The following is a 17538-nucleotide window of genomic DNA, read 5'->3' as shown; positions in this document are numbered from 1 at the left end:
CCGGGCGGCGCAGGCGCAGCCGGGGCGGGGCGGTACAGGCAGGGAGCGGGGGCGGGGCCGCGCAGGCGCAGCCGGGGCGGGGCGGGGGGAGCGGTGCAGCCGGGGAGCGGCGAGCGGGGCCGCGCAGGCGCAGCCGGGGCGGGGCGGGGCCGGAGAGGCCTGGGCCCCGCCCACCGCCGCCACGGCCTCCGCTCGGCGGCCCGGGGAGGCGCAGGCGCAGCCGGGGCGGGGCGGAGCGGTGCAGGGGCAGGTTGGACGCGGCGGGGCGAGGGAGGGGCGGGGCGGGGCGAGGGAGGTCTGGGCCCCGCCCACCGCCGCCGCCACCGCCTCTCCTCGGCGGGCCCGGGCGGCTCAGGCGGGGAACGGGGGCGGGGCCGCGCAGGCGCAGCCGGGACGGGGCGGGGGTCGAAGCGGCCTGGGCCCCGCCCACCGCCGCCGCCACCGCCTCTCCTCGGCGGGCCCGGGCGGCGCAGGCGCAGCCGGGGCGGAGCGGAGCGGAGCGGACCAGCCGTGAAGCGGGGAGCGGGGCCGCGCAGGCGCAGACGGAGCGAGGGCGGGGCCGCGCAGGCGCAGGCGGGGAGGGGCGGGGCAAGAGCGGGGCGGGGCGGGGCCGGAGCGGCCTGGGCCCCGCCCCTCGCCGCCGCCGCCGCCGCCGCCGCCATCATGAGCCTGGTGATCCGCAACGCGCAGCGGGTCGTGTCGGTGCGGCGCGCCCCGCTCCGCCGCGCCGTCGGCGCCCTGCGGGCCGCCCTGGGTGCCGGCCGCTTCGACGTGGCGCTGGTGTGCGCCGGTAACGGCACCATGCGGCGGCTCAACGGGGCCTACCGGCGGCGCGACGAGCCCACCGACGTCCTCTCGTTCCCCTCGCACCGGGTGGCCGCGGGGGAGCTGCCGCGGCCCCGCTCCCGCGACGAGTACGACCTGGGGGACATCTTCCTGGGGGTGGAGTACATCCGGGAGCAGTGCCGGGGCACCGGCCAGGACTTCGACAGCGCCCTGGCGGTGAGCTGCGCCCGCGGCGGCGGCTCCCACTCCCTGCTCTGGGTTTTTTTTTTTTTGCCCCCCTCCTCTCAAAAAGGAAGAGAAACTTCCAGCTCGCCTTGAAAGACTAGCTCTTGCCGTAAATGCTTTGCATAAATCTACGCAAAGGCCGGGTCACCGAGGCTGGATGCTGGTGACAGAAACAGTGTTTCACTGCGGTGCTTCTTTCTGAACAGCTGGGTTCATTAATTAATTCATTCATTTATTTATTCACTGCAAACTAGCCGCTAGCGTTAGGTATTAACTTGTCACGCACGTTGCTTTTTTTTGTTTCTCCGTACAGGTGACTGCAGCCCATGGATTGTGTCATTTGCTTGGCTACCAGCACAACACAAAATCAGAGTGGCGACAGGTAGAAAGCTGTCCTTGCACGGGGAAAACTTGCGGCATCAGACAGGGCTTCTGATGCAAGCCATTTCAGATAACGCGTCGTACCCAAAGCGAAAGAATTTCCCTTCCTGGCGTCTCGTATGATAGGGTAGCCTTCCAGTCCTGGCAGTCGCGTGGAAGGCTCTGCAGAGGTTTTATTCCTGTTAATTGAATTTAATTCATATCGATTGTCATGCAAACATCAAGTCCCTACAAGCAAAATTGCTGAACCGTAATTCTGTTGCTTATGTCAATGGCACTTGAGATTTTGGGGTTTTGGCTATATGAATTTTTACAGAGTTCAACCGCTGGGCTGCACACGGCTTTTTAGGTCTCTCTGGAGGTATGATTGTGCCTGCACGGCGCAGGAACTGGTGAGAGAGCCATGCAAGCCCGTCAACATAAAACATTTCAAGAAAGAAATGGCTTGTGGCAGGTGCACGACACGGGTGGCGTTTCAAACACGCCTTTCTGTGCCATAACGTGTGCGCCTCCTTCAGCAAATCTCAAAAAAAAGAAAAGCTTTTTAAAAATGTGTTGTGATTGTGGAACTGAGATGCATTTCACTGGCTAGTTAAGATCACCCAGAAAATTACTGGCCGCTCCGCTGTTTCTCACAGTGCCTTGCGGCTTATTTCGGGGGCAGCATCCCCGGGGGGTTGGGGAGGATATTGGCGATGCGGGCGCAGGTCTGCACGGCTAACAGCGTTTCCGCCCCCACCGCTGCCTGGCAGGAGGATGCCGGCGGGAGGATGGTGCTCGCCCACCGTTCAGGGAGTTTTCCCTCTCTCCCCGCTCCTTTTTTCCGCAGATGTACCAGAAGGAGAAGGAAATCCTGGAGGAACTGAGCAGACTCACCGGCACCAACCTCCAACCTCTGTCCGCGGACCTCTTCTCTGAGGGAGCCGAGGAGACTGGAGGCAAAGCCGTCAGCCATCCGCAATAAAGCCGCTTACGCTGCGGCGCCGCGCCGTCGGGGCCGGGCGGAGCTGCGCACCGAGGGGCCGGGCCGGGACCGAGGCCGCCCCGGACGTGGTGCGGCGATGGCGGCGCCCGACCGCTACCGCCCCATCTTGCTGCTGCTGGGCCTGGCGGCTCTCGCCCACCCGCCGCCCCCCGCCGCCGCTCAGCAGCAGCCCGCCACCGCCTTCGGGGCGGGCCACGGTGCCGCCTCGCTGCCCGCCGCTGCCGCCGCGCCACGCACCCGGTGAGCGGGCGGGAGGGGTGGGTGGGGGGCGCGCGGGCATCACTCGTTCTTGTGCCCCCGACGTGCGCGTGTGGGGTGCCGCCACCTCCCCTTGCTATTGGTTTCTCCCCAGGAAGCTGGCCGCGGCCGCGCTCGGCGGCGCTCCCAGCACATTAAAGCCTGCCTCTTCATGAAACTGCTGCGTTCACGTTGCTGTTCTCCCTCTTCCCTTCCGCAAACCCGGTCGCGTGTTCGCCCTCTGCTTTCACCTCCTCAGCCAGACCACCCGGCATCAGGAGGGTCTCAGCACCTCCTCTCCTTCCGTCTCTTTCCTGGGTCAGGATGGTCGCTTGTAGGATAGCCTGTGTTCTGCGGCGTTATTTCCCAGAAGGCACCCGAGTCCCTCGTTCGTACGACCTACAGTGTCTCTGAGAAACCAGCTAGCTTGCACATAAAAGGTCTCGCTCCTCTGTTGTTTTTGACTTGGTCCTTTGTGGTAGACTCTGCCTAATGGCTTGCAAACCCTTCTGTCTGCTGAAACCAGGAGCAATTCTGTTCATCTTTCACACGGCAGGTGACACTCGCGCCCTTTTTGCCTGTCCTTTCTGAACCCGTCCTTCTGTGTTAATACGCTGGTTGTGTCACGCTGAGTGATACGTCAGTTATTTCATCCTTCTGATCATGCATCGCAACCTGGTTGCACCTGCGTTGATGTCGGTCGAGGTATTCACTTGGTGTCCTCTTCCTCATTCCTCCCTGCCACAAGAAAGACTGGAGGTGGGCCTTGATGATGTTCCAAGGCGAGGTCCCACAACAGTAGGAGACCCTTGGAGAGAGTAAGCCAGTGCTGTCCTGACTGCAGCTCTGTGGCGGGGCAGCAGGCCCCTCTGTCGATGCAGCACGTGCCACTCTACGTTCCCTTCGTGCCATCCCGCTCCAGTCTCTCGAGACAGCAGACTCCCAAAAGGGGAACGGTTTCCATCCTCAGGGAGTTGCACTACGTGATTTTGGAGAAAAATCATTTGAGGGAGTGCTTTAAAATCGCCCTGAAGTACTTAACGTTGCTTTGCTCTCTCCAGATACCTTTTGTATGATGTAAATCCTCCTGAAGGGTTCAACCTTCGCAGAGATGTCTATATTCGCGTTGCATCGCTGCTGAAGACTTTGCTGAAAAGTGAAAACTGGGTGTTAGTTCTGCCTCCTTGGGGACGTCTTTATCACTGGCAGAGCCCTGACATCCTTCAGGTCCGAATCCCTTGGTCTGAGTTTTTTGATCTCTCAAGCCTCAATAAAAACATCCCTGTCATTGAATATGAGCAGTTCCTCGCAGGTAAATTATATAACGCAATCTATGAATGACTACGTTTGAAATGTTTCTTTTTCACAGGTTTGTCCTTATACTTTCTTTGGCTTTTCCCAACAGGGAGTCAAAAAAACAAGAAACAGAGTTCATAGACTTGAATGTGAATTTTTTTTTTAACCTTAATTCTGATTGGTTTTCTTTATTTGTTTGAAAATAACTCTACTGTTATCTTCCAGTGGAGGGTGGTTAGTTGAAAGAAGGAGGAGAAATAGAAATCCTTGCACTTTGCTGAACACTGTGCAGCATTATTTAACCTTGGCTATTCTCATTTAAAATTCTCACAGGCCAGTTCTTTTTAAACCCAGTCAGTTGTCTGTTGTCCACGTTATAGAAACATGTAGGTTCAGGAGGGTCCTCTAACCTGCTCTCTTGCTTGGAGCAGGGCTAACTTTGAAGACTGAAGATTAAACCTCAGGGCTGTATCCAGCTGAATTATTTGCAGTCTATTCATGGTCTAGAATAACAGTGTTTTTTCTTTCTCTTTTTTTTTTTTTTTTTTTAAAGACTCTGACTTGATTAAATTCCAAGTATGAAGAAGTAGCGCCTCATTCTTTAGGTACCAGCCTGATTAGATTTTAAAAATGTTCAAAATGTTGCTAGTAAAAGTAATTGGAGGCTATCATAGTTTGGAAAGGGGGGAAGGAAACTTAAGACCCATTCTTGATCATAACAGTAAGAGATGGTGTCTGAAATACACCAATTCCTTTTTTAATCTCTTTAATTAAAACCATATCAAATATCCTTGAAGTTTTGTAGGAAAAAGAGATTGCTCTTGGTTTGAAAGGCCAGTTTTAAACTGAAATAAACTTTTCAAATGCCTCTGGAAATCTGAGTGTTCCCCATAACCAATTTTTATTCATATAAAAAGGGAAGCAGGTTCCTCGCTGCAGCTGCTGAGTACAAGCTGAGTACAAACCAGTACTGGTCGTACTGAGTACAAACCAGTAGGACAAAATAACCCAATTAACCAAGATAACCCAACCCAAAGTAACCAAAATTACCCAACCCTGTTGGCAGCTCACTCAACTCTGTGTGTAGCACTGTGGTCCCTGTGGCTTCCTAGGGACCCTGGAGGAAGACAGGTAATGCTCCAGGTGAAAGCCAAAGATACATCTGCCTAATCTTGACCCTGTTGAGAGAGGGACAGCCTGCGTATCTTTGGTGAAATACAGACAAGCCACCTTTTTTGGGAGATTGTTGGGCAGTAAAAACTGTGAAGGGGGTTTTTCAGTGAACTTCCTCTCTTCCTAGCCAAAGCTGCCAAGTGCTTCTCCCCTCGCTTTTGTGTACAAAATGGTTTATAGAAGAAGGGTTTTCCCAAAGAGTATGAAAATCACAAGGCTGGCTTTCCCTTAGGATTCAGTGCCCCACTGAGTTACTCACCAAATGCTAAAATCGGCAACGCGGTCACAGACTTCTTGGGCAAAGGAAACACAGGACACCAAAGGTCGCACCTCTGCAATGGGCTCTGAAAGGGTTGCTCTCCTCTACCTTTTGTGAAGCAAGAGTTTAGAAACCCTGACATTTAAGGGAAGAAAGGGGCGTGTGCTCTGAGTCACTCTCTTGGAGGTGCTCTTCCCGTAGCAGCTACCTACTGCATCGAAAGCCTCTGTGTTTTATGGTTTCGCTGATTAGGTAGTTGCTTTGCTGAAGTGTGATTGTTTCCCTTTGCATCAGCCTCAAGGATTATCGCTCTCCTTTGCTTTTCTCCAGGCTCAGCTAGTCCATCTTTTTTTATTGAGAAAATAGGGAGGGGAGAGACTAGTGTAATATTAGAATTTGCAATAGATTTTTTTTTTTTTTTTTTAACTACAAGCGGTTCTATTTTGTACTTTTATCCTGTGGTTTTCTAAGCTTATAAATGCTTTGCTTTGCTTCCTGTTCAGAGTCAGGGGGGCCCTTTATTGAGCAGATATATGTCCTACAAGGCTACGCAGAAGGATGGAAAGAAGGAACGTGGGAAGAGAAAATAGATGAAAGGCCTTGCATTGACCAGCTTATGTATTCCAAAGACAAACATGAGTACTACAGGTAATATCTTGCGGTCTTTTTAGTCTTCTTTTTTGTTGTTTTCAGTGAGAAGTTTGTCTTCTCTAACAGAAGTTAGAGTCTGGTGTGTTTGTTGGAGCGTTGTGAATCTCTGGATGCTTGGGATTCATTTCGTTTGTTTTGAAAACCCTATCAATAACAAAATATTATACTGCTCCTAGAAGGTCTAATTCTAGTAAGTCATCATTTCATATAAAATCTATGCAAAGGTGCTGAACGGTTTGTTTACGTTACGCATCTTCTTTCGAGGGTGTACTGCTGATTCGATTCATATGTTTTTTGACACATTAATTTCAAACACAAGCGTATGAACTATACTTTTTCTGTTCTCTTTCAGGGGATGGTTCTGGGGTTATGAGGAAACACGGGGCCTAAATGTCTCTTGTTTGTCTGTCCAAGGATCTGCCTCTGTTGTGGCTCCCATCCTTTTGAAGAACACTTCAGCCCAGTTAGTTGCTTTGTGTTACTATTTATTGTTGTATCGCATGTCCATAAACTCATTGCCAGTTTGGAAGAGTGGGGAGAGCCTTATGCCACTGTTACGGTGTTTCATCACTGAGTTATTGTGGTCCATTAAAATCATTGTAAAAGGAATTTATACTCTAAAAAGGACCTAACCATAAGTTATGTTAAATGCTGTAATAATAATTACAGATGAAATAGCTTTGAGCTCCTTTTTATTCTCACTCAGGTAGCTAAATATGCTTGCCACCCTGTGCTTACCTTTCCTTCCTTTAGCCTTTCATCCTGTGTCAAGAGGGAACGAGCAGAGTAGAGTTGGTGTTTCTCAAGTTCACGTCTCAGAAATTGAGAGGCACCACCTGATCTTCTTTTACTTCCATCCTCGCTGGTGTGAGCTGGGTTTAGATGAAACAAGCCGCATGTTTCAACTTTCTGCTCTGAGGTGCAGAGATGCTATTAGGATGACCAGAGGAATGGACAGCCATCACATGAGAGACATGGAGCACGCTTACGTTTTCCCAGTAGCAGAATATTTGCAGTCAGCTGCGACCCTTTAGTACCCAAAGACATATTAGCAAAGCAAAAGCCACTGGGGTGTTGCATGGGGGAACAGGAGGAGGAGGAGGAGATAACTGCCGTCTATAAATACATCAGGGGAAAAAATCCCTAAGAGGAAGACAAACCTCGTAAGCTAAAGCATAGTTTTGCCATGAGAGCAAATCCATCCAGAAATATGGCGTCAATAAAATATGACGTCAATACACTTTATTTGGAAATGAGGTGAAGGTCCTCCTCAGTAGAGCAGTGGGAATCTGCAGTGCATCCCATTAGAAGCAAAGGAAGCAAAATCTTGTTTTTAACCAGGGTGTGTTCTGTTAATAGAGGGAGTTATACCGTGATCATTATACCAGTGATAGCAGAAAACTACATTAAATAACCCGTAAGTTCTCCATGTTTAGCCCTACAGTTAATTCTGTCATGGCAGCTATCAAAGGTCTGCTAATGAGGAAAGTCCAGAGAAAAATTAGGAGTGAAGCCCACGTATTTTTACCTCACAAATGAAGTGCTTTATCCATAAGATCGCATTTCTCAGTTGGACACAAGTAGAAAGAAGCACCAACATAAGAACTATGTAAGTGCAGCTGCAGTGGTTCATGTTCAAATCAATCTAGTCCAATGTCTGAACTTCAAGAGTGGCCGGAAGCAAATGTCTAGGTAAAATTATAACTGGACAAGTGTGCTGCTTCCCCTAAGTCCTCTCCCACAGTCTGTATTTGTGGTTGTAGGGACTTCCTTAGCCAGAGGTGGTTTTTGTGTCTTTCATATCCTTCAGTGAGCCCACAAATCTGTGCAGTTTTCCCTATGAACTCTATGCAAACCGTTAGCATCCACAAAATCCTGGGGCAGGACCCAAAGACTCTGCACCTTAACTGTGTATTGTATAAAGATTCACCTCCTCTTGCCTCTTTTGAAACCCACAGCTGCAAATTTCATTTAAAGTCCCCTTACTTAGACAATAGAAGAGATGGTGACCAACTCTTCTCCTCATCTATTCATCTCCATGCCATGCAGGATTTCACATATCTCTGTCATATTTCCCCTCCGTTGTCTCTTCCACAGTCCAAAGAGTCCTGGCTTCATTAGATGTTCTTCGTGTGAAAGCTGTTCCATGCCTTTGGTCATCCTTGCCGCCCTTCTCTGAATCTTTCACGCTTCAGCTGGATCCTTTATGAAATGAAGGACCCAGAACTGCACACAAGAGTATGGGTTAACCAGCTACATCGTGGTATAATGACATTCAACGTTCAGTGCTCTTTTCTTTTTCCTGATGATCCCTAATATGCGAGTTCCTTTTTTGACCTCTGAGTGTTGCCTTGATGTTTTCAAACTATGGAGCTCTCATCCATTAGCATTGATAGTTACCTTAGAGCACTTTAGTTATCAGATGAAGGCAATATATTTTTCCGGGTGCATTTTCCTACATTACATTTCATCTGCCATTTTATTGGCCAGGCTTCAAATCCGTTCTCCATTTCTTCACAGTGGGCCTTTGTCTTTGCTACTTTGAGCAATTTAAAATGATCAACCGGTTGTCACCCCAATGTGCACCTTCTTTTCTAGGTTGTTTAGGAATATGGTGAAGAGCAGATCTCTTCACAATTCCTCTTGTGACCTCCTTCTGCAATGAGAATTGGCCATTTGTTCCTGCCTTTAAATCTGTTCTAATCCATGCAAGGGCCTCCCTTCTTGTGCCATAGCTGTTAAGTTTTCTTAAAAGCCGTTAGTGAAGACTGTAGACAATGTTCATCAGATATCCCTTACCCACATGCTTGTTTACGTCTTCAGAAAATCCTGTTTGTACTTAGAGCGCTATTTGAGCACTTCTCCAATTCCTTGTATCCAAATATCCACTAATTCTTTAAAACAGTTGCTACTAAGTTGTGCAGTACTGACATCAGGCTTACCATAGGTTGTATTACAGATCTCCCCAAGAGCGTTTTTAAAAAATTGTCATCTCGTTTGCCGTATTGCAGTCTTCTGATATTGAAGCAGTTTTAAGCAAGAAGTTGCGTACCAGGCTTAGTGGCTCAGCTGCTTCATCCTTGAGGTCCTTTATAACTCTTGTGTGAATTCTCTCTCATGTTGGTTCCATAGCCAGACATTTTCTACGGACAGTCTGATTTGAGACATATCCTCTGAGTTCTCCTGTTTGGGGGGGGAAAAAAGTGGCATATGACTCTTTCTAGCTCTTTCAACTATTGCACAGCTACAGAAAAATTACATTTGGTGTTTCTGTCAAGATATTATCTTCTCTAAGCACTTGTTAAACCTTTAATTTCCTTTTTCTTTGCGTTAGAAGGATGACATATCATTATATTGAAGGCCTTTCCTTGGCTGCTTCTCAAAATCTTTTTTGGCCTGCCTTAATGTGTTTTCCATTTAATTTCATAGAGTTTATGAGCCTTTCTGTTTTCTTCATTTGGGCAATAACTTCCTCATTTCTGTGTAGTTTCCCTTTTGGAAGCTGAATGCAACTGTGGTAGGCTTTCTTTCGCCTTTGTTGATCCTGTGAGATATTGAATGTAAGTACGTTATGGTCATTATCACAGATCAGCTCTTCCACTGTGAGATTTTGATCCATGTCCTGCTACTACTTAAGACTAGGTCAAGAGCTGCTCCCTGCCCAGTTGGTTCATTGCGTTGCCTTTGACGGTGTCTAAAATTTTAGTCTCTTAGTAGCATCCTGCTATGACGTTTGCCCAGTCTATGTGGGATAGTTGAAATTCCCTATGGTTATAGTGACTCATGCTCCACAGCCTCTCTGATTTTCCCATATTGCCCTTCTGGCTGGAAAATCAGTTGTACGGTTCTAATACTATGTTGTTCCTATTCAGGCCTGGTTATTCGTAGAAATTCTGTCTTACTAATTGGCATGTTCGTACTCTTGATCTGATTCACCTTCAAGCTTTCTGTGACATGTAGCGCTTCACCACCAGCACAGTCTAGTCTATCTTCCGGATCGTTTGTAGCCTTACGTACAAGTGTCCAGCTGCTCATCAGCAATGACAATCTAAAGGTGACTGACTATTTGCTTCCTCTCCTTTTAGCAGGAGGAAATCTAGATAATGACTTGGATACCCTTCCTCAAAAACATTTCTCTGTGTGTTTGCTTATATATTCAGTGTGCTCAGAACGCAAACTGCATCAACATCCCTCGTGTTCTCAGCTACTCAAAATTCTCGAAATCTCCTGTGTTTCTCATAACTTTGAGACAGTGCAGTCGTACTTCTAGTAAACGATCCTGTACCGTGTGTACTGTATGAAAAACACAGGTTGTTCTCATATCGGTGAAAAATTTTCACTATAAAATTTGTATGTAGCTGCTAAAATACTTTTTTATAGCATTTATGTGTTCTTTGCTCGATTATTTTACTGTAAGGCGCTTTATTCCACGCATGGAAAAGACCTTCTCTCCTTTTGCTTTTGTGAGAATTGACACCTGCCTACCAGAGGCGCTCAGGTGGCCTCAAGCTGAGCATAATCTCATTGGTCACTTCTTCTCTATCCACCTCTTTGAATCACTTTTTTCCCCCATGGACAATCATATAATATCTCCAATAGCAGTTGCTGGGAGGACTATGTGAGGGATTGTTATTTCTTGTCTGTGTTTAATAAATCACCGTTAAGTGTAACAGTCATTAAGGAAGAGAGCAGCATTACACAATGGCATAGTTCCCTTATCTCTCCAGCAGGCTATGGGTAACAGTTTGCTTTATACAGAGTAGATTGCTAGCATATCTCTCATTCCCTGTGTCCCCTTTGCAAAGAGATCATAGTCTGTGCTTTATCCTGGCTGCTGCATAAAGAAACATAGTAATGTAAATTCTATTCCTAAGGGAAGTACACTCAGTTTTACAATTTTTAATAGGTCAGTGATGTTAGACAGAGCTGAAAACCTTCTTCATGACCACTACGGAGGGAAAGATTATTGGAATGTGAGTATTTTCCAGTTAGCTTCTCCAGATTTTCTGTGTGGTTTTGATAAAAATACAGTAACTAATGCGTGCTTCAGTTTGACCTGTTTTTTTTCTCACTCAGTTGGTAATCTTGAAAGTAACTTGTGCCCTATGTTTCAGTGGTGCCCTCTAGAGATTGTCTTCAGGTTGCTGTGGATTAGTGTAACACAGGAATTTGTCCTGGTGTCTTATTCCCAGAGACTGAGTCCTGCAAGGGGTTACGTGTAGAAGGACCTCCCCTATGCCACACATCTGCAGGCAAAAGTCATTGTGCAGACAAAACTGCCTTTGCGCAGTTTCATCTCTAGTTGGCCTCAAGGTTACAGAATCACAGAATCGTTTAGGTTGGAAGGGACCTCTGGAGATCATCTAGTCCAACCTCCCTGCTCAAGCAGGGTCACCTAGAGCATATTGCCCAGCGTCACATCCAGACGGGTTTTGAATATCTCCAGCGAAGGGGACTCCACTACCTCTCTGTAGTTAGGCATTTCAAAAAAGTTCCCCAGAGTGTTCGGTATTGACTTAATTCTCTCCCCCTTGTCTCTGATGGCAAAATTCCCACCACTTTCAATGCAATGCTGAACACTTTGGAAGATCTCACACAAGGCTCTATAGTACGGTAGTCCCCATGGGAAAAGACTTAAGTTTTTTATGACAAAGGTAAAGATTCAGGCATAGGAAAATAAAAGTATGATATAACGAGTTTCGTATGATTCAGTTTCTAAGAGGAAGTAAGTCATCTGATGCTATGAGACAAATTTTATAGACTTCAGTCTTGTAAGGTATAAACATCTGGCTATTCACTTGGTACATGGTATATTTCTCAGAAACGGACAAGACAGTAGTTTGGTAACCATGAATTTTTCATTCAGAGTGACTTTGCCAAAACGTCACTTATTCATCATTTCTGAGTCTGACTTGTAATCCTGTAAAAATCAGGATGTGAGCTCATGTAGATCCATAATGCGCGTTCCTTAACTGTGGTGCTTTAAACACTGTAGAACTAAATTTGTCTCAGCAATACTTATAGTCTCCTGGAAAATACTCTTTTTTTCTTGTACTTTAATCTTAACTACCTGTACGACTTCTAGTTTTGTTATTTTTTCTTACTATGGTTGTACAGACAAAGAAATAGAGAGGAAATCTGCATTTATTGAGCAAGAGACATACAGCACAACAGCATCTTCAAAGTACAATAGCAAACAAAATCAGTAATAAAAACTTCAGTCTCAGAAGAATATGACATGAAATGCTAAGATTTAGAAAAAAATGTAAAAAAACCCTTTTTTCACTTAGGAAGCTGTTTCTCTAACTGGCTGTTTAAAAGTTTGTTACAGTGTTTGTTCTTATAATTGGCATGTAGTGAAACACATGCCTCATTGCATGACTTGTATCAGAAACTTACAATGTCTAACACATTGTGAAGATGGAAAACTGGCAATTCTGTTAGGGCGTCTCTTTAGCAGAGCTTCATATCAACTAGCTACTTATGGCCCTGTTGCTCAAGGTGTTTGAGTGAGAAGCAGGGCTCTGCTTTCCTTACCAAATCTTGAACAGGTTACGCAACTGTCTTTCTCATGGGGTACGCAAACGTTCAAGGTAGACCCTAGACAACCATACGAGTCCTTTAAATGTCTTCTCTGATTTGACTTGCATGGTTTTCTTAATTTTAAACCAACAAACTGACAACTTGAGCTTCTCCAAAGAACACAGCTTTTCCATAGAGACATGGATCCTCAACTTTCATTGACTGAAAGAGGAGAATAAGGATGTATCTACTGCTGCACCTTGAGCTAGAATGGCAGCTAGTGAAAACACAGCTGAGCATATGTTAAGAGCTACTGCAAGTAGCCGAGCAGGGAAGTCTGAACAGTGCAGGCCTCTGTGCTGGTGGGTACACAAACAGGTTTCCATACACACCAGGCTATGAGCTAGCTGTGTCTGAGATGGTAACTGCATCACAAGAAGTTTGAAAGAGGTGATTAGCCACAGGTGAAGGAAGTAGCTTCTTTTTTTGTCACTTCCCTATTGAATCTGATTGGAGTGTCAGTGTTTACAGACAGAATTTTTTTTTAATCATTTTTTCTTACACATGTTTTACAAGTTAAGTCTTTACCCAGCTTTACTTTTTTTCCCCAAAGATGAGGCATATTGCTAAAGTGTTTACTTTGATATATCAAGTGTCCTCTGCTGTAGATACCTACAGTCCACCCTGTACGCCCATGTATTGCAGGATCAGCTGAGTATACTGGATATAAATGTTGTTGTGATTAAGATTAAACAGAACAAGCTAAGATGAAATGTTAGGAATTGCTTCTTGTGTGCTGCATGAATGTATTGGAAGTAACCACATCCCAGGAGCTCTGTTTATGTAAAACTACCTCTATTTGCCTGTTTTTAGCTCTCTTCCTATTCCTGACTTGGCAACTGCTCTTATTCCAACAGACCCGTCGGAGTATGGTGTTTGCTAAACACCTCCGTGTGGTGGGAGATGAGTTCAGAAACAAATACCTTCAATCCACAGATGAGGCAGACAGGACTCATTACAATGAGGACTGGACACAGATGAGGGTAAAAATGTTACAGTTTGTGTTTCCCGTAACAAATGTAATACGTTTTGGGGGGACTTGTTTACTCTAGGCTGTGCACTCCAGGGAATGGTAGAAGTTACCTATGAATCTAGCTCTAACAGCTCAGATCATGGTCAGCGTGCACATTCCTCCTGTTTCCTCTTCTCCCCGTGTGACATGAGTTAACAGAGTCCATTGAGATGTGGCCGATTGGACTGGTGCCAGGTTTCTGTTCCCCCAGTTCCACTAAAGGAAACTTATTTTTCTTCTTGTATTCAGTGTCAGGCTAGGGTGTAAAGTTCAGTTGCAACTGCCACTTGCAGGTTTGGTCAAGGGAAACAACTTTTACCTACAGAGATTTCACACCATAAGCTATCTTGAATGATGCAGGCCGCTCGAGTTGAAAATACCGCAGTTAATGTTCTGAAATACTGCCATCCCATACTTTAAAATTACCTTCTGCAGCTAGAGTAATTCAGTGCCTTATGTACGGGTGATGGGTTCATGTTCCCAGGCTTCTTCAGTCTGATCAGTGGTGCTGCCACTGACTTTTGACGACGAGTGCAGCAATTACCACTTCATTTTTATGAATGACTGGAAATTCATAGGCCTCCAGGTTTTAAAGTGTATTGATCTTTCTCTCTTAGGTTAAGACAGGCACAGCTCTAGGTGGTCCATACCTTGGAGTTCATCTCAGAAGAAAAGACTTCATCTGGGGTCACAGAGAAGACGTGCCTACCCTGCAAGGAGCAGTGAAGAAGATCCGCAGCCTCTTGGAGATGCATAAACTTGAAAAAGTATTCCTGGCCACTGATGCTGTTGAGGAGGGTAGGCAGAGTGCAGTCGGTTTAGGTTTGATAACTTTTTGACAATGCGTGCAGCAATTACCACTTCATTTTCATGAACGACTGGAAATTCATGTGCTTCCACCCCTGAACAGGGAATTGAGTGGGATTGGGCAGCCTTTTCCCTCCAACCTGGGTAGGTGGCACCCAGACATTAGTTTGGTATTTCCCAAAAGCAGTTTGACAGTGTCCCTGATGGGAGATTGGCAACTGGATAAGCGATGTGGCGTTTCTGCCTATTCCTCCTCCTCTTTTTTGCATCCAGCTTTTCTGTTTGCATTTTGTAGGCTCACTGAAGAGCCAGTGGGAAGGGGCCTCTGAAGTCTCCTATCCAGCCTCTGCCTTGGAGCGCAACTATCCCCAACACCAGGTCAGGGCAGCCCCAGTTGTGTCTAGCCAAGGCTTTTGGAAACCCCCAGGGATGGGGTTCCCCCTTCTGGGGCCTCTCCCAGGGCTACCAGCCCCTCCTGGTACTATCCAGGGGTTATGTTTCCATAAATGATGTATTATACCCTGCAGGTGTAATAGCTGCAAGAATAACCCTGCAGGGTTGGAATGTGTGATAACTAATCCAAGTTTATTGTCATTCAAGGCCTCTTGATATATCACCCCTGTAGGATTAGATAGCAAAACAGGTGGTGATGTCAGGTCAACCATTTGCAGGTTTCACCACCCTGTCAGAACTGCCTCCCTTGGCAATGCGTCCCTGCCTCCCTGACACCTACCCATGCCTAAAATACTCTGACGTTTGGCAAAATGTTCTACGATTCAACTAGTCTGTGATTCCGTACTTTCTAGGTAGATTTTGGTTTTCCGTGCTTTGTAACTGTTCACCCAGGATTCCTTTAAGCACTTGCATTTTCTGACAACAACGAATTGTTCTTTCTGACATAAAATTGAGCTGGTTACTTTGCATCTTTCCATTATTCAGAGGTCGGATTGCTCAAGAAACTGCTGCCTGAGATGGTGAGGTTTGAACCCACTTGGGAGGAGCTAGAACTCTACAAAGACGGAGGGATGGCTGTGATTGACCAGTGGATCTGTGCGCATGCAAGGTTTGACTTTTTTCTTTGTAGGGCCGAATTTTACAGTTGCAAACCTGAATACTGTCTTTGACCCAGATACAGTGGATTACAAATTCATTAAAATTCACTGGACTGGGATCAGTTACTTGTACTCTAAAAATTAGCCCTCTTCACCATCCAGTTCTGATCTCTTCACAGGTATTTCATAGGCACCTCAGTTTCAACATTTTCCTTCCGCATCCATGAGGAAAGGGAGATCTTAGGATTTGATCCAAAAACAACTTACAACCGATTTTGTGGTGAGAAAGAGAAAAACTGTGAACAGCCAACTCACTGGAAAATTGTATACTGATATGCAAAGAAATCCAAGGACTTCAATACTGATGAGCGCAAAAGAGTAAAGAAAGACTGCAGGGAAATAAATCCCTTTGGCCAAACTGCAACTGAGTCCTCTCCCCCTTTCTCAGTGTTTATTTGACATTTGGATTTTGAAGCACAAGCAATATTCATCTTCTCAGCCAGGTACAGATGGGACCAAAGAAAATGAAGTCACCCTAGGAGGATTCACTTGTCAGCATAACTAGGATTACAGGACAATACTAGGCACTACAACTGAGAATTGAAAAGCCAAACTTTGTCCTGAAACTGAGTAACAAATGAAATAAATTAAAGCTGTCCTTTGAAGCTGTGGAGAAGAGGAAGAGTTTAACTTTTAGAACTGTAACACAGCTGTGATCTGTATGGCATTTCTGTCTTTACCCGATTATTTTTTGTTTAGGTCAGCACTTGCCTCTGTCTTCCCAGAAAGTATGGTTTGGTTTAGGACCCTGCACTATGTAAGCTGCAGCTTGTGCTTAAACTCTGCAGTTCCTTGGGAAAATCTTCCATCTTCAGGCAGTAATTTGGGTACGTTCGAACAGTCCAATGCAATCAGTGCGCAATTAAAAAAAAGAGGAGGTGATATTTCTACCTGAGCACCAAGCTCTTCAAATAATAGTCTCAGTGGGACAGTCTCTGCTGAGAGAGGCACAGAGCCACTGGGTTTGTAGGGTGGTGAAAGAAAGCTTATGTTTCCTCTTACGTTTTCTCTTGACATAAGCTTTTTCCCATCTTCCTCCCAACGATCCATTCAGTTAGACTGATGCAAATGTCAGTAGCCTTTTGGGGTATTTTACCACTCAGTTAAGTGAGTCCTTGGCAATGATGCTCAGCTAGAAAACATGCTCAAAGGCCTTTTAAGTTTCCATATCAGTTAAAGTGATCATCCTAGTAAATCAGCAAATGAATTTCCACATTTATATTTTCACTTTTAACAAGGAAGCAAACAACACAGATCTCTGGGCCCTGAAATAATGTGTTTAAGCCTAGCAGATGCTCCTCATGCAGTCACAGTCTCTGATGGCGTCAGCTGGTCAGTGGTGTATGGGAAGAGCACTGTGCAGGCAAGTTCTACGCCACCAGAAGGGAAAGTGCAGTTCCCATTGGAGAGAAGGTTTTGTAAATACCAGATCTAGTTCTTACAGTCTCTTGCTATTCAGAACTGGCTCCTGGGCAGCATTTGGCTCCATTTGCTGCTTCAGGTGGGTCTTTTGCCCTGCAAATCTTATGTGGCTCTGTTATCCATGAGAAACTTTTTCAGGAGTAAACTAGGAGAGACGTTTCAAGCAGCCATCTGAAGCAGATATTTCTCCCTAAGATGAGTTTTACTGGAATACCCTCCCATTAGGGGTCCCTTTACTTCCTCTTGGCTTGAGCAGGGGTATATATAACCCAGCTGCACTGTGTACTGTATGTTTCATAGATGCTCCCAGACAATGAGGTTGTTTCCTCCTGTGCCACTGCAGCAAAAACTGTGAAGAGCTCTCAGACAGTGAGTAGCATCAGCTCTCCTGTTCTTACCAGCTATTTATTTTATCTCTGCACAGCAGATGAGTCTCTCTGTGACAAAGTGGGGAGCCCAGCATTTCAAAGCAGTGCCTTTTCCCTCCAAGTCAGATGTTCTCATTTAGCCTGCGTGCCATGCAAAATAAGGGTGGCATTTTACATGTACTGTATACCTCGGTTCGTTGAGAAAATAAAGAGCTTTGTAGCATTTTATGTGGCTTGTCCAT

General features: G+C 46.2%; 2 protein-coding genes and 1 long non-coding RNA gene across 3 annotated transcripts; 2 read left to right on the top strand and 1 right to left on the bottom strand.

Annotated features, from left to right (window-relative positions):
- The first annotated feature begins 635 nt into the window (after positions 1 to 635).
- YBEY (ybeY metalloendoribonuclease) lies at positions 636 to 1447 on the top strand. The gene is made up of 2 exons (XM_068947696.1): positions 636 to 1002; positions 1325 to 1447. Exons 1-2 carry the CDS (start codon positions 664 to 666, stop codon positions 1445 to 1447), a joined length of 462 nt encoding a protein of 153 aa, XP_068803797.1. The 5' UTR covers positions 636 to 663.
- On the bottom strand, positions 1204 to 2399 carry LOC138067596 (uncharacterized). The gene is made up of 2 exons (XR_011141764.1): positions 2269 to 2399; positions 1204 to 1571 (listed from the first exon to the last, which is right to left on the bottom strand). It is a non-coding gene; the product is annotated as an uncharacterized lncRNA (long non-coding RNA).
- On the top strand, positions 2391 to 17524 carry POFUT2 (protein O-fucosyltransferase 2). The gene is made up of 9 exons (XM_068947695.1): positions 2391 to 2617; positions 3676 to 3926; positions 5846 to 5990; positions 6346 to 6456; positions 10900 to 10966; positions 13433 to 13558; positions 14205 to 14385; positions 15334 to 15457; positions 15626 to 17524. The coding sequence occupies exons 1-9, from the start codon at positions 2454 to 2456 to the stop codon at positions 15777 to 15779; spliced, it is 1323 nt and encodes a 440-aa protein (XP_068803796.1). The 5' UTR covers positions 2391 to 2453; the 3' UTR covers positions 15780 to 17524.
- The last annotated feature ends 14 nt before the right edge of the window (positions 17525 to 17538 follow it).

This window comes from Struthio camelus, chromosome 6, assembly GCF_040807025.1.
Source record: "Struthio camelus isolate bStrCam1 chromosome 6, bStrCam1.hap1, whole genome shotgun sequence".
Taxonomy (NCBI): Eukaryota; Metazoa; Chordata; class Aves; order Struthioniformes; family Struthionidae; genus Struthio; species Struthio camelus.
Note: the sequence above shows the minus strand (reverse complement) of the source record. Positions and strands in the feature narration are given on the sequence as shown.